At 43.8% G+C, this 21660-nt stretch overlaps 1 protein-coding gene across 1 annotated transcript in view; it reads left to right on the forward strand.

The window, feature by feature from the left end:
- The window catches only part of CAMK1G (calcium/calmodulin dependent protein kinase IG), a 47097-nt gene that overhangs the window by 5240 nt on the left and 20197 nt on the right, over positions 1–21660 (forward strand). The window contains exon 2 of the mRNA XM_081948054.1: positions 14799–14916. Coding sequence (XP_081804180.1) covers positions 14900–14916 — 17 coding nt within the window. The 5' untranslated portion in view covers positions 14799–14899. The remainder of the gene's footprint in view (positions 1–14798; positions 14917–21660) is intronic.

Below are 21660 nucleotides of genomic sequence, written 5' to 3' on the forward strand. Positions count from 1 at the left end.
TCCACGCGACCACCAGGCCCTCTACCCGGGGGCGGGTCAGGGCTACAGGAGGTGGCCCAAGCTCCATCTGGAACCTATCTGGTTCCATCAGGCGCCTGGGGTGGAACCATCTAGTGTTTTCCGGTTCCGCCTCCCCGCAGCGGGGGGTAGCACCAGGGAAGTCAAGTCGGAGGAGTGAGTGATCTGACCATGACAGGGGAGTGATGGTTAAATTCCCTCCTCCCAGATCACTCAACCACTGGCCAGAGACAAAAACAAGGTCCAAGGTGTGGCCTCCCTCGTGTGTCAGGCCCTGAATCAATTGAGTCAGGTCCATGGCTGTCATGGAAGCCATGAACTCCCGAACCCCCTCAGGTGCGGAAAGAAAGGGCACATTGCGGCGGCCAGCTGCTCCACCGCCCCCCACCACCATTCCGGGGATGACTCTTCATCCACCCACCGTGGTTCCATCTCATCAACAATACGGCACCAAAATTGTTTTGCCATTGATGACACAGAAGATGCCCATTCCGAGTAGGCCATTGACTCTGCATCCACTTCCTTGGGTGGTCGTGGTAAGCTACACCTCTAGATTTCCTTAGAAGGCCAGCCCTGCTCCATGGAACTGGACACGGGTTCTGCGAAGTCTATCATCTCTTGGGACACATTATGCAGCCTCCTCCCTCACTTCCAGTCCCACCAGTTGCTGCCTTCCACTGCCGTTTAAAGGACTATCAGGGAAACCAATCCCTATCATGGGCTACGGCCGTTTCCTTGTGAATTGGCTGAATTGGTTCCAGGCTTTAGGGCTCTCTATCACTGGCATCCATTCAACCCTCCTGGGGGATGGATTCGAGTCCTTAATTAAAGAATTCACTTATGTGTTCCACCCTTCCTTGGGCACTTATAAAGGCAATCCTATTTCCCTGAATCTGGACCCTCAGGTGGCATACATATGCCTTAAGGCTCGCCAGGTTCCACTCACATTAAAAGGAAAGGTCGATGCAGAGATTGATAAGCTCCTGGCCCAAGGGGTTTTAGAGCCAGTTGACCACTCCAAGTGGGAGACGCCTATTGTAATCCCCCTTAAGCCTGATGGATCCATACGGATCTGCGCTGACTTTAAATCTACCGTGAATAAGGTGCTGCAGGCTCACCCTTACCCAACCTGTTTTGCACAACTGGCACTCTCTGGGCCAGGGAAAGGTGTTTGCCAAGCTAGATCTAGTGCAGGTGTGCCAGCAACTCCCTGTTGACGATGCCACCGCGGCTACACAGACTATAGTCACACATCGCGGTGCTTTTAAATGCTGCCACCTACAATTTGGCATTAGCGTTGCACCCAGCATTTTCCAAAGTTTGATGGAGTGGTTGCTCCATGGCATTCCTGGGGTCGTCCCGTATTTTGACCGACCAGGACTCGTCGACAAACTACGGGCCGTTTTAAGCCATTTCCGTGCTTCCGGCCTCCATTTGAAGCGTTCCAAATGCCAATTAGGGGTGCATTCCTGGGATTTCAAATCGACCAACATGGCATCCACCCTACGCCATCTAAAATCGACACCATCACCTCGGTTCCTACACCCTCCAATAAGACCAAATTACAAGCCTTTTTGGGTCTCTTAAATTTCTATTCCTCCTTCATCCCCCATAAGGCTTCTGTAGCAGAGCCGCTCCATCGGTTGCTGGAGAGCTCCGCTCAGTGGATCTGGACAAGCCACGAGGTGCATGCTCTCGCGGCTGTCAAGAAATTGCTAACTTCCGCCCCCGTCTTGGTTCAATACAATCAGACCTTGCTCCTCATTCTTGCTTGTGACGCCTCCCCTTTTGGGGTTGGGGCTGTTTTGAGCCACTCATACCCCAACGGGTCGGAGGCCGCTATTGCGTTTTACTCCAGCACTTTATCTAAGCCTGGACGTAATTATAGTCAATTGGATAAAGAAGCTATGGCTGCTGTTGCGGGTGTAAAACATTTTCATCATTACTTGTATGGTCATCCCTTTCAACTCCTGACTGACCATTAACCCCTTTTAGGCATCCTCGCAGGAAATCAACCTACCCCTCCCATTCTCTCTCCATGCATGTCATGCTGGGCAGAGTTCTTGGCCGTCTATTCCTACACTTTGGCACATAGGCCAGGCAAACACATGGGGCATGCGGATGCCTTGAGCCGCTGCCCACTGCCTGTGTTAGTCTCTGACCCTGCCCTATCTACGTCTATCTGCCTCATTGAGGACTTACACCTCCTCTTGTCTGCCACCAACATAACCCAGTTCTCCTTGAAGGACCCTGTCCTTTCCAAGGTGCTGGACGCTGTGCACAGGGGTTGGCCGCCAGGTCTCAAGGACCCTGATTTCCTTCCTTATTTTCACCAAAGGGATGAACTCTCCATTATGCAGGGTTGCCTCCTCTGGGGCTCCTGTGTTGTAGTTCCCACCACCCTCTACCTATCTATTTTAACCCGCCTTTATGAGGGCCACCCGGGCATTGTGCGGATGAAATCCCTTGGCCGTGGCTATGTCTGGTGGCCCTCCATGGACGGCGACATCTCGAAATGGGTGCAACAATGCCCTTCTTGTCAGTGTGTGCACGCGGTGCCTCCTGCTGCTCCACACAGGGACTGGGAACTCCCCATAGTGCCCTGGAGTCATATTCACATTGACTGCATGGGTCTCATCGAGGGCCACACTTTCCTTATTGTTGTAGATGCCCTGTCAAAATGGCTCGAACTTTTCCCCATGCGAAGTACCACCTCAGGGTCCACCATTCAAATTTTGGACAACCTATTCACAACCTACAGTCTGCCAGACATCCTAGTCTCCCATAATGGCCCTCAATTTATGTCCGAAACCTTCCAAACCTACTTGGCAGGCCTTGGCATTCATCACGCTCAGGTTGCTCCATTTCACCCTGCGGGAAATGGCTTGGCCGAACGAGCTGTGCGCTCGGCTAAGGAAGCCCTCAAGCGCATGGGATAACTTCCTTGGTCACCAAAATCACCACGTACCTTCACACTCAGCACTCCACGCCCTGCCCCATGACTGGCACGAGCCCTGCTAAGATTTTAATGGGCCGCAGGCTCAGGACCACCTTGGACCGTCTCCACCCTGAGTACCACCCTGATGATTTCCACCTTGCCCCCCCCCAGGTCTTTTTTTTTGTGGTGAGGGGGCATTTGCCCAGCACTTTGCAGGCGACCCCAAATGGCTGCCAGGCTGCATTGCAGAGATAACTGGGCCCTGTTCTTACAGGGGCCAACTCGCTGATGGGAGACTATGGTGCCACCTTATAAATCAACTGCGCTGTCGCGAAGCAGAGAAGGCCCCTATCCTGCTGTCCACACCATCTCCTGTTGGCAACCCGGATGCCGCCTGCCAGCAAACAGTTACAAAAATACCGACAGCCCAACCAGTGTCACCTGTTGCGATCTCGACGGCTGACTTACCATTCACCGCCGCTCCTGCAGTGGGGCTGGTCTTCCTGTCCTCGCTGTGGTTCCTATTCGCCCACCTCAACAGCTCGCCACTCCTCCTCGGTCGATGGACACACCTGTTTTAAGACGATCTGTGCACACGCACCGACGACCTAATTATCTACAATACTACGCGTGCGCAATCCGGGGGGAAGGGGTGTTGTGTCCTTCAGAGGCACGAGGACACAGGAGTAGCCCTGATTGGTCTAGACATGCCTGCCGGCTGGCGGGACAAATGCAGCCTTCTCATTAGTTCCCCGTCTGACAGCTCTCGTATAAATAGCTGTCAGACGGGGCTTGTTCTGTTCTGTTCTAATGGTTATCATTAATAAATAGTTATTGAATGCAGCTGTCTCTTCAGTGATTGATGTGTTAACTGAGACTACAATAATAATAATAATAATAATAATAATAATAATAATAATAATAATAATAATAAAAAATTTGAATTTATTAGCCGCTCCCTCTCCACACAGGACTCGGGGCGGCGTACAATAAAACATATAAAACATAAAAACATATGTGCAAACACATAAACATCCAAATACACACATATACAAAGACATACATGCACGGAGGAGGTAACAAATTACATCACATTAGGAATGTTAAAAATCAGCCATTAAAATACCCCATTAATAATAACACAATTTAAAATTCAAAAGGACTGTCAGGAGGAATAAGAAAAAATTACGGTTGAGCCAGGCCAGATAATTGAAAGAGGTGGGTCTTCAGCTGTACACGGAAGGAGCGGAGATCGGAAGTAATCCTGATGTCACGGGGGAGGTCATTCCACAGGGCTGGGCCCATCACAGAGAAGGCTCTGCTCCTGGGTGTCGCCCCCCGACACTGTTTAGTGGACGGCACCCGAAGAAGTCCCTCTCTGTGTGAGCGGATTGGTCGTAGGGATGTATGGGGCAGGATGCGATCCCGCATGTAACTAGGTCCTGTGCCATGAAGCGCTTTAAAGATCGTAATCAAAACCTTGAAACGCACTCGGTAGACTACAGGAAGCCAGTGCAGCTCGCGCAGGAGAGGTGTTACAGGGGAGTATCTAGTCCTCCCCATAATCACCCGCGCGGCCGCATTCTGGACCAACTGCAGTCTCCGAGTGCATCTCAAGGGAAGCCCCATGTAGAGAGCATTGCAGTAGTCCAGGCGAGACGTCACCAGCGCATGGGTGACTGTGCGTAGGTCATCCCGGTCCAATAAGGGGCGCAATTGGCGCATCAGGCGAACCTGATGGAACGCCCCCCTTGCCACGGCTGTTACATGGTCATCCATGGACAGCCGGGCATCCAGGAGGACGCCCAAATTGCGCACCCGTTCCACGGGGGCCAGTTGCTCGCCCCCAATGGCCAGAGATGGAAGCAACTGGTTGAACCGGGGGGCCGGAAGCCACAGCCACTCCGTCTTGGAGGGGTTGAGTTTTAGTCGGTTGCCATCCATCCAGACCCATACGGCCTCCAAACACCGGGACATCATTTCAACGGCCTCGTTGGGGTGGATCGGGGTGGAAATGTATAGCTGAGTATCATCAGCATACAGATGATATCCCACCCCAAAACCACGGATGATCTCGCCCAGCGGTTTCATGTATGTGTTGAACAGGAGAGGCGAGAGCACCGACCCCTGTGGCACCCCACATGTGAGGGGGCTCAGGGTCGATCTCTGCTCCCCTGCCAACACATGTTGCGTCCGGCCAGAGAGGTAGGAGCCAAACCACCGTAAACGGTGCCCCTGACTCCCAGCCCCTCTAGCCGGTGCAACAGGATACCATGGTCGATGGTATCGAACGCCGCCGAGAGATCTAATAGGACCAGGATAGAGGAACAACCCCTATCTCTGGCCCTCCAGAGATCATCAACCAACGCGACCAAGGCCGTCTCCGTGCTGTGCCCGGGTCGGAAGCCGGACTAGCGCGGGTCTAGATAATCATTCTCCTCCAGGTGACGTGGAAACTGTTGTGCCACCACACTCTCTACAACCTTCGCTAAAAAGGGAAGGTTGGAGACTGGACGATAATTGACTAGCTCCGTTGGGTCCAGGGAAGGCCTCTTGAGCAGGGGCCTCACAACCGCCTCTTTCAAGGTGGCCGGCAGAAACCCCTCGCCCAACGAGGCGTTCACTAGGCCCAGGAGCCAGTCGCGTGTAACCTCCCAGGATGCCAGTACAAGCCAGGAGGGACACGGGTCCAATAAACATGTGGTAGGTCGCAGACGTCCACGCAACCTGTCCAAATCCTCGATGGCAACTGAGTCAAACTCCTCCCAGAATGGTCCCTCAAGACTCGCCTCGGGCGCCTCCACTGGACCACTGAAAGGGGCCCATCCCATCCGGATTTGAGCGACTTTGTCCTGTAGATATTTCCCAAACTCCTCTGCTCTGCCCTGTAAAGGGGCTTCCCGCGGCCTCTCAAACAAGAGGGAGCGTGTCACCCAAAACAGGGCGGCAGGGCGGTTATCTGCGGACGCAATAAGAGCGGCACAATGTTGACGTTTGGCCGCTCTTAATGCCACAAGGTACGTCCTCAAATAGGCTCGTGCCTGTGCTCGGTCAAATTCGGAACGGGAGGATCTCCAACGACTCTCTAGGCGTCTCTTGTGGCATTTCATCACCCTTAGCTCCTCGGTGAACCAAGGGGCCAGGGTGGTTCGTCGCTGCAGGAGAGGCCGCAAAGGCGCCACTCGGTCTAGGGCCCCGGCAGTCGCACTATTCCATGCGTCTACCAGGTCCTCCACCCGGGGGCGGGTCAGGTCTACAGGAGGTGGCCCAAGCTCCGTCTGGAACTTATCTGGTTCCATCAGGCGCTTGGGGCGGAACCATCTAATACCTTCCGGTTCCGCCTCCCCGCAGCGGGGTGTAGCACCAGGGAAGTTAAGTCGGAGAAGTGAGTGATCTGACCATGACAGGGGAATAATAGTTGAATCCCCTATTCCCAGATCACTCGTCCACTGGCCAGAGACAAAGGCAAGGTCCAGCGTGTGGCCTCCCTCATGAGTAGGGCCCTGAATTAATTGGGTCAGGTCCATGGCTGTCATGGAAGCCATGAACTCCCGAACCCCCTCAGACGCTTCTCCCATCGACGGCAGGTTAAAATCCCCCATCACTAAAAGTTTGGGGGTCTCAACCGCCACCGATGAGATCAGCTCGAGGAGTTCAGGCAGGGCCGCTGATGTATAGCGAGGAGCCAGGTATACTATCAGCAGGCCCAATTGCCTCCCTGGGCCCCATCTCACGACAAGGGACTCACACCCGGATGTCTGCGGCACAGTGAACTCTCTCGGCTCCAAGTCTTCCCGGATAATCACTGCTACCCCACCGCCCCTTCCCTGGGCCCGAGGCTGGTGAAATGCTCGATAACCTGGCGGGCACATTTCCACGAGGGGTAGGCCTCCCTCGTGGCCCAACCAGGTCTCAGTTATTCCTGCGAGGTCCGGCTCCCCCTCCAAAATTAGATCGTGGATGAGGGGGGCCTTATTGACAACGGACCTCGCATTGCATAACAACAGTCTCAGGCCTTGGGTCTGTAGATCCTGACCACCTAGTATACAGGGGTTGGTACAAACGACCGGGTATGACCAAAAACCCCGGTCTCCCAACCGACTACGCGCTCTTGATCTGTCCTCGCACCTGCCCCTCCCCACGACCGTTGGTATCAAAGAGCCCTGCACTGGAATGCTATCTTCCCTCTCCTCCCCCACTCCGCTCCCTCCTCCTTCGACCACACCTAGATGCCTGGCTCTACCGTCACTCCTGACCTGGTCCCCCCCCCATCCCTGGAACCCCTTACAATTTTTAAAAGACAATTAATTAAAAAACCCCTCAGTGTGTGCTTCCTCCACCTCTGTGGGTTAATAAACCCGTCCTCAAGGTGGGCCCTTGAAAGGGCAGGAGGCCATAACTGCGAGAGGGGGGACTCTCGTAGCTGCAGCAGGTCTAGCCTCGTATATAACATATTGGACAGGGCCAAGTTCATCAAGTGGGAGCTGTCGATGTTAATATGCGTTAGCAGCCGCAATTCCCACTAAGGGGATAATCCTGGCAAGGGGATAGTCCTGGAAAGGGGAAAGGCAGATGGAGATAGTCCACATCTAGATGGAAATGATGGGCTGATGGAAATAAAATAGCCAGCTGGTGAATAAAAGGCTGCAGCTAAGGGGTAGTTCGTAATGGGCGGTAGGGCGGGTAGCCCATAATAAGTAGGTGGTAAATGAGTGGGGGGGGCGGGTAGTAGTGAGCACAGCAAAGTACAGGGTCAGACCTCCTACATGGGCCTCTGATGTTCCAAAGCCTCTGTTCCATGGCCTGCCTTTATTATAAATAGTCCTCCGTCCATTTGGCCACCCACAGTCGTTGTTATTGGGCCCGGGGGGGCCCGGGGGGGCTGCATCGGCCTCCCTGCGGCCTCCCTGCAGCCCTTCTGCCGATCTTTCCACTTTCCACTTCCTCCGGCGCCTCAGGCCTCACTCTCCTTCCCTTCTTCCCTCCGGCGCCTCGGGTCTCTCGGGCCTCCCTCGGGCCTCGCTCTCCTTCCCGCGGCCCTCTCACCGGTCTAGACTCACAATCGCCGGCCAGTTTGGAGCTCAGCGTCCCCTGGATCGCAATTCGGGCCGCTCGGCTCCCCTGGGTCGCCACCATCTCTCTGTAATGCTTTCAATGCTTTCAATGCTTTCAGTCAAACAGACCACCGCCGCCGTCCTCCAACCTCCTCCAGCCTCCTCCGCCCCCTCTGCTCAGGCCTTTACCGCCTTTACCACGTCCCCGCTCCGCCGCTCCGACTCAAAAACGCCAGCCGCCATGCCGGCTCAAAAACGCCAGCCACCATGCCGCGCCAACCGGCGCACTATCCTCCTCCTGCCCAGCTGCCCGACCGACCTGACGGGCCAGCCTGGAGCCGGGCAGGGGCCAGTATGTTCGGCGCCAGAAATCCCGACCCTCGAGCTGGAAATGAGGGTCGGCAGCATCCCGCCCGTCAAAGAGCCCTCCGCATTAAGCGGAGCTCAGAGGCAGTCCTCCATTCCCTCCGGAAGCTCCTCCTCCTCCTACAAAACACAGTCCCTCTTGCCAATGAAAATAGAGCTCATGAAGGCCTTGTGCAGCCCACCTAAGCTCCATTTTTGCAGGCAGAAGGTTGCAGGAGGCCATTGCAGGTGAAAACAGAGCTTGAGAGCACATTTTTTGCTGGCAGAATGCTTAGGCCACCAAAGGCACCCCCAACACGAGTAACATTGAGCTTGCCACGCCCACCCTCACTATGCTCACTCCAGCCCTCCAAGGTCCAACACAACCCTGATCCAATCCTCAATGAAATTGAGTTTGACACCCCTGATCTAGAATAATTATTTTAAACCCTTAGTTAAATCCAAATATTATTAGTATGCAAAGTAAATTGGAATGCTCATTCTGTTCTAGTGATGTATTTTATTTTATAGATTTATATATTTCATATATATATTTGGCAATATATATGTGGCCATCCTATCTTCACAAAAATCAGAATGAAAACAGAAAAAGTGATATAGAAGGCAAACACTTTGGGTACAATTTTATATTTCAATATCCCTTCCTTTTTAAAATTAAAAAAAAAAATCTCTGTAAGGAGAAAGTTAGCATAGAATTTGTTCCATCATGTCCTAATCTCTGCTAGGGTTGACAGGTAAAATAGAATGTAAAAGTTACATTCCCACCTTTGCAGTTTATCACTGCATTTTGGTCCATCTATTGTCTCATATTTATGTGCAATGGCTTGACCAGGCACATAAAGGTCACCAAAAGTATGGCTGTTTTGCGGAAAGACAGCTAGAGATTTCTATGTTCTATTGAATCTCATCAAGGAGAGGTCTTTCCCTACCACCAAATCATGCTGCTATCCACCTACCCTTGTACCGACAGAAAGTTCTACTAGCATAAAATGTGTGGTTCCCATTTGATTCCTAGCTTCTATTTCCTTTCTTCCCGCTCTCTACCAACCATCTGACTTCTCTTCAAGATAAGGAGTATAATCAAGCTTAACAGATTTTACCCTCCTCAGTACCTGCAATTTCTTCAATCAGCTGCATCTTTCCCCAGTGTCATCTGCAGGTGGGAAAAGAAATACCTGTCCTAAGAAATTGCACGCTGGTTCTAATGCCATTTAAAGCATCTTTTTCCCCCTGCACTGCCCTATAAACTAGTTTATCCTGGATTTATAAGAGAACATCCTGGGAGGAAACTAATGAAGTAATTGCTGCTACAGCCAATGATACAACTTCAAGGCAAATGCCATAACCACAATGATAGCCATAGATATGGCTGCAAGTAGGAGGGAAATGTTAAAATGGAAGCCAAACTGGTGTGATCAAAGCTCTGCCTGTGTGTGTGTGTTTAAGTGTATATGTGGCACAGTAGCAGCTTCTGGAATATCATATTTATTTACAGCAATGTGCCTAGACCTCACAAAATCATATTGTTTATTATTATAGTCCTATGCAGATTTCTTCAATCTGCTAATTAAACTTATGTTATAGTTACCTTTTCCAGGTTACAGCCATGCTTATTGGGAATGATAATAATTACAGTCCAACTACAGGAGACCAGGTTGCAGAAGGCTGCTCTGCTAGGAAAACAAACAAAGAAACAAACTTGGTAGCCCCAAAAGGGCTTTTTCAGGAGGCAAATGGACTTTCTTGCTTTTTTTTTCCTTTGAAGATGGTTCGCTTCTCATCCAAGAAGCTTTTTCAGCTCTGACTGGATGGAGGGGAATGGAAGGATTTGTATTCCTTGCAGATAGCTGGTCATTTGCATTCTTGGAGATATATTTGTGTCATCAAGGTCACCTGAGCAGACAACTGGACTTTCTTTTTTTTTCTTTTTTTGAAGATGTTTCGCTTCTCATCCAAGAAACTTCTTCAGCTCTTCCATTTCCCACCATCCAGTCAGACCTGAGAAAGCTTCTTGGGATAAGAAGCAAAATGTCTTCAAAGAAAAACAAAGTCAGTTGCCTCCTGAAAAGCACTTTTGGGGCAACCAGGACCTGGATGACTGAGAATCTCTATAAACAAATTTTAAAATATTGTCAATAAACTACTTCCTTTTTACATTCTTACGTTCTGCTAAATTTGTCTATCAAAAGAAATATATAAAATATATAAAGAAAGGCAATACATATCAAGATTTGGAATCTAATAGTTAACTAGAGATCCAGCACAGTTTCAAACATATTAGCTCTTAAAGCAGGGGTGTCCAAACTTGGGAACTTTAAGACTTGTGGACTTCAACTCCCAGAATTCCCCAGCCAGCATAGCTGGCTGGAGAATTCTGGGAGCTGAAGTCCACAAGTCTTAAAGTTCCCAAGTTTAGACACCCCTGTATTAAAGGGTTTAAAAGACTGAAAATGTCATTCTTTAGCAGCTGAGTCCATTTTTCTTTGACCATGCTTGAATTAATTTTTGATGTCTGATTCTGGGGCACTCGGAAATTGTATAACCCTGGTCATTATAGGTGGCAAATACTATTTCAGTGGGAAATGAAAGTCATAACTACTTGCCACAAAAATGTATTTTTTCTTGCTCTTTTTTTCCCTGTGCAGTAGTGATTCCCTTTGTTCAAAATGTTCCTCTTTTTAACAAAAGACTCTATTTGGCCAATGGCAAATGCAGTCATGTGTAAAAGCACTTTTGCTATTCCTGAAAAGGGAGAAGGTGTAGGAAGAGTGATGGTGTTTCAGCCTTTGAGCAATGTTGGACTTTGAACCCATCTCCATCTTCCAATTGTGTGTTTGCTCACAACAGGGTATTTCCTGGGCTTCCGTTTAGAATTGCTTTCAGAACTCTCTTTAATTGCAGAAATTATTGTTAAGTATAGTTGGGGGGAAAAAAAAACTCCTGATACGTATGTGTACATTTTGTCCCATAAAGGGCTTCTATCTGTATAAGCCAAATGTAGCCATGATGATAAATGGAGCTACTGAGATAATCTGAATTCAGCCTGAAAGATCGATAGCTAATAGTGGTGGGACAATATAATATTTCTCTGGACTGTTTTGCAGAAGAAAAGGATTAAAATTAGTCAACATCTTGATATGCCTAGGCTGGAGAACATGCAGCATCTGTTGTTTTCATTTAATTTCTATTTAATTATCAGATCAAAGCAGAGCAACTTTGTAAACTTCCTCAACACATTTATACTTTGCTAATAAGGCAAGGGGTAGCAACTAATAGAGTGCAGCCTTGTTCCTGCCTATCCATATTTCTACTACTCTATTCAATGATTTATTTAATACTGAACACCACAAAATGCCAGTCTCCAAGCACACACAAACAATACAGCATTGTGTAGCCTTTCCTTCTATAGATGGTGTGTCAATTTCTTGAAGGTTCTTAACGTTGCAATCTTATGCTTTATAGTTTGGAAGTAAACTCCCAATAAATGCAGAAAATCAGGCGCTGATCCTCACAACTTACCTGCCAGTCTGCTGATCAGTGAAGCAGCATAAACTTTGCCTTCTGGGTGGTGCCAGCAGCTTCTTTGGACTTTTCCTGTCAAAGGATGAATCAAACAGTTTCACCTTTGACTGTTCACATTTAAATACTATTCTACTGATATTTAATGAAGCCACAACTAGTTTTATATTAAAAGTATGATGCAAAAACAAGTACCTGGCAACAACCTATGAGATTCAGTCTCCATTCTTAAACAGCAACCATTTTAAAAAGAACCTGGATAGAAAAAAAATTAACACTTTTATCAATCAAAATTCTTTATGTTCCATTGACTTTTGTGATGCATAGTGAGATCCAAACCTAAGCATTGAAAATTCCAGTTTATCCAATTCTTGCAAGCACTCTTTAAAAGACAAATGTTTAATGCTATGGATATAACTACCATTCAATTTATATCAAAGTAACACTTGGGTTTATCTTTCTTTCAGATTACTCCAGCATTAGGATTTATACTCTTAACAGTTAACTGGCTATAAAAATCAGAATCTGTGTAGCTTTGTCTGCATTTTCTATTTGCTCTAGTGAAAATAGATGATGACTTATTCTGGACTGGAAGCGCCATATACAAAAGAACAAAAAGCTATTCCACCATCTTACCTACTTAGGATTTGTGTTTAGAAAAAGACACATGCAGATGCATATTTATATATATTTTTTAAAATATTTATTTTAAAAATAACTTGATATGAAGAAGACCTTTCTTATAAATGATGTTACTTTGGAGAAAAAAAATCAACCTTTCTTCTCATACCAATAATCATGATTGAAATAAGAGCTTTACTCCCCTCCTCTCCCATCACCTTCATGCATTACAACCAGGAAAAGAAAAGAAATAGGTAGAACAAAATATGTTTTAATTATCGTGTAGTTTTGCCCTAAGCCTCCTATTTGAGTGTGTATATGTAAAATGCTTTAATTTAATTACTGTTTGAAGGAAGGTTTATTCTGTGTTGTTATTATCTGACTTTGCCCATTCTTTTTTCACAATGAATCTGGTCTGTAGATTCTATTCAATTTGCAATTATATAATCTGTTTCCGTATGTGTTAGCTCTGAATTCTAATGGTAGACTATTAACTTTGATGAGCAATAAGATTACACAATTTTTAGAAACAACTATAAACTACAATCATTACTACCTAATGAGTGTCTTAGCATCTAATATCCCTGAGTTTTACATTTGGCACAAAATTTGGGTCGATCCTAATAAAAATAGCAGCCTAATTATTATGGCACATTTTATTGCAATTAAAAGGAATGGAATTTAGATTTTCTATGTGATTTCCAAACTAGCTTTACTATGTACATTAATGCTGGTGCTAAGTACATTAGTCTAATGTATTTTATGATGATAGTCCAAACGCTTTGTCACAATGAATAACAAGAACCAGCCATCTAGAATAATAGCAGCAATTATTTCATCATCACCCTAAAATAATCCTACTTTGAAATTTTCAGATCAACATTGTATTTTCTAATGCCTCTGAATCACCAGATCTAAATTTTCATATTCTGAATACTGTCAAGCACGCCTCCTTCAGCAACCAAGAAAAAAACCACTTAACTCCATTTGTAGAATTAAGAGTACTTTTACTGGTTATGAAAAGATAGCAGCGAAGTAAAGCAAGGTCTGAGGCAGAAACGCGTGAAATCATACATATCAAGCATTTGCCCAACCCCTCCCCCAACAACCTCCATCCCATTGCCCAATCTGCAAATCCCTTAGGTGTCATGTGGGTGCATCTCCAAGAAGCATCATCAGATTGGTATGCAGGATGGTTGGCCTTGACCAACTCCAAACATTGGCCATCAGCATGCGTAGAAAATGGTGAGAACAAAACTCCCTTTTTAACTATCACTCCTGTTATAGTGACTATAACATCACCAATTATTCCCATCCCAAATACCATGCCCTCCCTCCCCGTTTCCATGGCAGCCGAAAGCAAGACACGAAACAGAGGCTGACATATACGGAATACTCAGAGGAACATTTCTGACCCTCTCAGTAAAAGTTAGAAGCTCAGATGACAAGTCTTTTGACAATTTAAAGCTTCATGGTGCTGAAAACCCTCCTGGGGCTTACAAGTGTTAGGAAATGCTGCCCATTAACACAAGAGAGTAGTTCTCAAAGAAAAATTGGATAGATGATGACAGCATCAGCATTGTTTTATCTGTACTCAGTTTTGTAGTTTAGAGAAGAATTCCAGAGCATGGAAAGTAATTAGAAAATCAAATTGTAGAAATTAAAAAGTAACCAGTGGTAAACAATTATCAGTGATTGTTACTATCAGAAGTACAATTACCACTGTAAACAATTACATATGCGGATTTTTTTCTCTTTTTTTTCAATTTTTTCAATTTTATTTTAGTACAAATAATCCATCTTCCATTAAACAGTGTGTCATCTGAGTACAAATGTTTGTGCAATAACAGTTAAAATTTACAATCATATTCATTATTTAATCTATTCTTAGCTTAATACCAGTACATTAAATAGCTGATACTTTACATCCTGTTCTTAGTTTGCTTAATTCTATTAACCCTGTTAACTATTTTCTATATTTTACTCATCTGCTTTTGCATCTAATTTTTATATTTATCTTCTAACCATCGATAAAATGTTTCACATATTGCGTAATGACCTGTTTGTTCTTTCCCTTTAATTGCAAGTGGTAATCTATTCATTTCTGCACATTCTAATATTTTAGGCAGATTCTTTTCTGCTGGACTACAGGTTGTGCAGTCTGCTGGCATCTGCTAAAGATGCCAGAAATCTGACACAGAAAAATGTGAGAATTTACTAATGTGTTGTCATTAACAACTGTTTAGAATAATGGTTCTTCAACCATTATTATATCCTTTCAGAAATTTCAGCTTTAACTCTGGAGAAGTTGGGTTGCAAACAAGAGGATGATGGCACTTCCTGGAAGAAACCGACTGCCAACATCAGAAAAACATTTGTTTTCATGGAAGTACTTGGATCGTAAGTGTTTGTTGTTCCTTTTTATTTTTATTATTAACACTGTTTCATTTCTAGCTATTCCAAAGTTCCAGGCTCCTTTCAGAAGCTGCTAAAAAGCGAAGAATGAAGGAGCTTTGGACCAGTGGTAGGTTTCCAATTTTTTTACTACTGGTTCTCTCATGCACGCTATGCTTCTGCGCATGCGCAGAAGTGTCTGAGTGGGTAGGCAGAGCCTCCCACCACCGCCACTACTAGTTCACCCGGTCCAGGCTGAATCAGGAGCAACCTACCTCTGCTTTGGACCCTTTGGGGAAGATTCTTCTTCACAGAAAGTTCTCCAACTCAGATACTTTACCTCACATGGTATTCATATAGGGTTAGGAAACCAATATGAGGAATGTGAGATAAAGTTGGTTTCATGTGAAAAAATAGATAGGGCAGGAAAGACTATAAAAGAAGCTTTTCAGATCTTGCCCGCTTCCAATTAGTGTTAGACCCTATCAGCCTGGCCTGATATCAATTAAAATTGCATCCAGTCCAAAAGTGTAAGAAGGCAGAAACTTGGAGAAAGAGGGTCCACAATGCTTCATGCTACAATAAACAGCACCCTGTCACCATTTCCCTCTCTTCTAACTCATTTCCATCAGAAAATGAAGTAGTCTTATCGTATTTTAAAATGAACATATTTATCATTGCATAAGCATGGTATGCTTCAGAGACATCCATTGAAATATATGGTGATCTGTGGCAGGTTATGCAAGAGTAAATGCATTAACCTTTAAAATGTCATAATATCTTTCTTTATTAATAGTTTTCGAGCACATTAGTATCCATGGTTATTAGGTTGCTTACTCTTATGCATCCTTTAGGAATAACAATGCCAGCTCTTAAGCATGTGTGGCTGAGAGATTAATTTTTCTCCCCCAGAACTGTTTTATTTCTGAAATTCATCTTGTTCATCAAAACAATCATCTTGTATGCTTTCTTTTTTTAAAAAAATACTCCATTGGCTCTGCAGTGGGTCTCTTGATTACATAGCTGAATGGTCAAAAGATTCTCCTTCACACTTTGCATCCACTTTATTTCTCTCTTGACATTGAAGTGACTTCAATATTGTATCATAAATGTCATTTTCCTCCTCCCTGAAGCCAACAAGGGGTCTGAGCATCCTATCAATTAGCTTTTTTCACCAACTCTCATTTGATCATAATGGACTTTTAAAAGCATTCAATTCACTGTGTGATTTAACAAAGTTTCTTTTTATAAACACTCCAAATATCTAAAGAATGACTCAAAATGCTTGTCAAAATGCTTCAACTTTACTGCAATTCTGCAGTTATTCTACAGCTCTAATCAGAACACATTTCTGAAATGTTGGGAATTGCCTTGGAAGAATGTAGTATGGTATATTAATTTGGGTGCTAGAAGAGCACTAAGAAAACCCAGGTCTTAGTCCATCCTCAGTTATTAGAAGTTTCCTGAGTAACTGGACAAGAGTCATTTTCTCTCCGCCAACTTACCTCACAAGGTTGTTCTTATGGGGAGAAAGCAAGAGAAGAAGGGGTATGTATAACACCTTTGGTTCCAAGATATTTGAAATGGATCCAAAATATTCTAAAATAAAATAAATATCAGGAACAATTGGGATTGTAATTTGAAAAGATTCAACTACTTGATCTGTCTTATAGTTTATATTCATTCTAAAATTGTCAAAACTAAATCAAAGATCTAGTCTGGTTCATATTTTCAGACGGTGCAATCTGAATTCATTTCCTTCTCTAATATGTAGATCTGAACATTCAGAGAGAAGGTCTAAAGATGAGTTGTGGCAGCTGGGAGTTCTCGCCAACTATTTTGTGGTGTCCAGGTGCTGTGAGACTAGAAGCTCCACTATAACTAGTGAAGAAACATTAGGCACCATAGTCCATCTCTAGAACTAGCTGTTAGTAGCACAAGGTAGTATGGAGGAATCACATTGTCTCATGTATTCACAGTGCTCTTTCATTTTTACCATTTCATGGTGCCTTTCCTTTCCATTCCATTCCTACTGTATTTTGACATGATAAAAACTGAACTATTAGCTTTCAAAGAGGTACTAAATTTGATGGCACCGTGGTTGATCCAGGCTTCAGTAGTAGAGTTATTTTTTTCCATTTATTAAGTCACTTCCCATGAGCTAAACTCAAGCCAGATGTGAGTTATTGACAGATTATTGGCCATTCTGCATGGGAAGAATGCTACAACAATAAAAATATTGATTTGGGATGCATTTGAAAAATTTCCCCTCAAGAGAACCAAATGGAGGATTATTATTTCCCTAAGTCTAGATATGAAACACAGGATAAGAGAAGCCATCTAATGAAATAGAAAATATATTGGCCCTACTTCCAAACTCTTAATTGGAATCTGATCAAAACAGGCTCTCATTGTGTATATGTTTATTCAAGAACAGACCTTTTTAAAATCTGGGAAACAACATTATGAATAAAGATGCTTAAAGATCTAGTTGAAGGTACATAAATCCTCCCCAAAATTAATTGGGTGTAAGAGGGATAAAAAATAGGGGAATCTACTCCTAAGCTATATTTGACTAAATTATGCCTTTTTATTTCCAATTAGAGTGAGAAACAACTGTAATTTTGCTATATTTATCACGAAATGGATACACAATCTGAAATACCTAGTTTTTTATTGCATGTTAGATTATCAGGTTTCAGAAAAGATTTTGGGCTAGCCGTTCATAAATTTCCAATTTCAATGTATACAGGATATCCCTATGGCTGTGTTTACATCATATATTGGACATTAGCCAATAACATTTTTAGCCTGGCTTACTGTGTGAATTCAGGCAAAGAGTCATGTGGATAGATTAATGTTTTACTTACTTGTTTTATTTTTAGTCTATTCTTAGTGGAAGACACTGCTACTGTGGCAAACATTGCTTTAATCCCATTACTAATTCCTTGCATAAGTCCATCAAAACTACACCTTTGCGGCTTGAAAGGGAGAGTGTATGTTACAATAGATAGAAAAAAGGAGGATAAATAAACTAATACATAAATAAATAAATTGTGCACACAGTGCTTTGAGTAAAATATCCTCCAGGTTCGTATATGGTAAAGCTGGAAAAATCCCACAATTCAAACCTGCCATTTCATTTGGCAGACTTTTGTTATTAATATAAATGAATCTGGAGTTGTCAAGGATATTGGAACATTTGTTCTTTCAAACACTTAAGAAAACATGTCTGTTCTACTGTCATTCTGCTTCCCTCATGAGTCCAAGTGCAAATGTTCTCAGTCTCTGATGAATTCATGGTTAGTCAGCCTTTTGGATTAGAATGGTTATCCAGAGCCAGTATCCTTGTATTTCATGTAGGGGAAAAAAACCCTACAGAAGCTTTTGTTTCCTTTGCACCAGCTTGTTGATTCAAGTGGTCTTAAATGTGGGCTGTAATTATCATAAACTGTTTAGGAATGAAACATGAAACAGATGCCAGTGCATCTGATATGTGGGATGAAGATTTCCTACTATCTTCAATTGTGAATATAGGGATTACTACAAATTGTTATTTAGTCCCCAATTCAATAGGAATTTTATAGAAAGAAGTATAACTATAAAGTACAGAAAAAAAGAACTTAAAGTAAAAACCAGAGAATTAAAAAAAATGAAACAGTATTAACATGTTGACAGTATTATGCTAAATATGCATTGTTTTTTGTTGATTGTATTGCATTCTAGATTAGCCGATATATGAATCAGGTTTCTATGGCTCATTGAACAATTATTACTAAAATTATTCCGTAAGTTGTTGGTATATGTTACCATCCATGTGTGAAATTTGGCATTTTATAGAATGCCCAGAAATCTATAGAATGCCAAAAATGGGCTGTCAAAATATGAAACACTTAATGGTACCTGCATTTCCTAGGTATTCTAGGCAATGCCAAAAGGCAATCCAGCAAAATATAAAATGCCATTCTAGCCATCCTAGTTGCAACAAGTAAGTCAATGCTGGTCTTTTTCTCTCTCTTTTTTTAAAAATAAGAAAGTCTTATACTTTATTTTGCATTTCTTATTTCATTTTCATATGTTTTTTTTCAATAAAGGATTAGGGTTAGGGTTAGGGTTAGGGTTAGGTAACCATAGCCCTTTTCATGACTCTCTTTTCATACTTTCATACTTTGCCTAAACAGTTCTTGTTATTCTGCATAATGCCTAGATATTATATACAATGCCTAGGGAAAGAATATAGCTGTGATGGTGAATCTATGGCACGGGTGCTGGAAGTGGCACACAAAGCCATCTCTCTGGATATGCCAGCCATCACCCATTGCTCTCCCGGGTTCCGGTGCGCATGCCAGACAGCTGGTCTGTGCATGTGGGAGCAACGAAAGACCAGGTGACTGGCATGCATGGGCACACCGGAAACTGGAAGCTCAGCTTCCCAGTGTGCACATGTGTGCCGAGGAACTGCTCTTCCAGTTTCCAATGCTCACACACACATGCGCTCTCTCATTTTGGCACTTGGTGCCGAAAAGGTTCAGCAACATGGGTATAAAGCATATTAAAATAATACGGACATTTCATACTTTGCCTAGAATTGCTCCCACATTCTATAGATTTCCTAAGCCTTATATACAATGCCAATTTTTCACACATTGCTGGTAACATTCAGAAATCCAATTACAAAATATCCCCATATAATCAACATAATTTAATTTAGAACTTCATGAACTCTAGTCTTATTTAAGTCCCCTCCAAGCATACATTACACATATGATTCTTGTGTGTAAATGAAATGAATAAAGAATGTATGAGAAAAATTCAAAAATATGTATTTACAATCAAGAAAAACAGAAGCAATGGTCTCAATTTTTTAAAGTCTTTACTTACTTAAACTAGATATTTTACTTCTAGATATTTATGATTCAAGTGGAAATGAACAAGAAACAGGTGAAATAAATATGAAATGAGATGGAGGAAAAGATAACAAATGAAATAACATCCTGGTTAAATACAGCTTACATGCAGTATCTCTAAGCACTTTGAATAAGGTCTACAAATGGAACATAGCTTGCTATTAACATAAAATAAATATGCCTTGGAGAAACTGTTGCTTCCACTCCCCTGGAGAATAGCATGAATTTGTAACATTCTATAATGTTTATTGCCCCCAGTTGAATAAACTTGTGATATAACTTGCTCAGGATTGCTAAACTTTGTCGTCAGTCCCCATTGTACCATCTCTGTAGTTCAACTCCTCAGGTGCTGAGAATGAATTTTCAGTGACCTGATAAAGCAGAGAAATACATTTCAATGAGCTCTGTGCACAGTGCACTCTACTTAAAGCATTGAATCATAACTTAAAACAGTTACAAGTGACTTTCTGCCTTGAATGAAGGACAATTGATCTTCAAGTATCAGATCTTCATTGTTTTAGACGTAATAAAAGTATGTACAGTAAATCTCATTTTCCACTGTTCTTTGCTCTTTGTACATTTGCTGCCGATTATGTGGGCTAATGACAGTTCCCTCATTTTGTTTTTTTCTCTAACTACATTTTTAGTCTTCCTTTCCAATTTTCAATCTATTTCTGTTAGTTCTCCTGATATTAACATTTTAATTATATGTATTGACCTGGATTGGGTTACCTAACGTAGGAAATCTAAAACAAAAATTCTATTCTGGATAGATTAAGTGGACATTTTCTATTCATTACCTTGTGAACAGTGATGGGATCATCTCAGTTTAACGACCGGTTTGGTGATCACGCGGTTTGCATGCTGCACACGTGTGCACAATTTTGAGAAAACTTCACTTTCAAATTTCTTCAAAGGAGTAACACAGCTGGTTCACATGGCAATCCGCTCTGCCGCACTAATCAGCTGAGAAGATAAAGGTAGGAAAATAGCACGGTGGGCAGGTGGGCCCATCTTATCGTCAGAGTTACTGGTTCACCCGAACTGGTCCGAACCAGTAGAATCCCATCCCTACTTGTGAAAGATTTTGATAAGACATAGCTACTAAAGCAGTGGTGGGTCTGGGTGGTACAGCTCGGTATGGGCATACCGGTGGTAGCTAGGAGCAATGGCTCACCAGAATGGTGAGCCGTTAGGCCCATCAACCCGCACGCGTTCCTTACCACTTTTTGAGGGAAATGGGCCAATTGTGCATGCGTGCATAGCGTGCGATGCCTGTGCAACCTCTGCTGAACATCTGAGTGTCGCTGGGTGGTAGCATGCGCATGCGTGCTTAGCGCATGTGTCTGCCAAGAATGTCCAGCTCCATCGCAGCATACCGGTTGCCACAGGATCCGGAACCCACCACTTCTCCTGTCCAGTCATGTCTAAGTCTACTAACCATACAATATAAAACAATTTGCAGTTTATAAACCATAGTCACTACTTTAATCCTGGAAATTGTGTTTATATTTAAATCTAAAATTGATGCTAGACAGTCCATCCTTTACTGAGTCATTGTTTCAGAGATATTTCCTTAAGAAGCTGGCTTGGAGCATCAGAAATCTTTCTTCCTTTCTCCCTTTCTCCCTTGCTTCCTTCATTCCTTCCTTCTTCCCTGTTCCTTCCTCGTTCCCTCCTCCCTTCTTTTCCTCCCTCCTTTCTCTGCCCTTCCCACCCCCTTTCTTCCTCCCCTTCATTCTGAACTTATCTTCTTTCTCCCTCCCTCCCTCCATAGTTCAGGAAAGTGCATGAGAGTGCATAATAAATGTCCTTTGACTTGGGGAAAGTGTGGAGGACATGA

Source organism: Natrix helvetica (assembly GCF_964273705.1).
Source record: "Natrix helvetica genome assembly, chromosome: 3".
Classification (NCBI taxonomy): Eukaryota; Metazoa; Chordata; class Lepidosauria; order Squamata; family Natricidae; genus Natrix; species Natrix helvetica.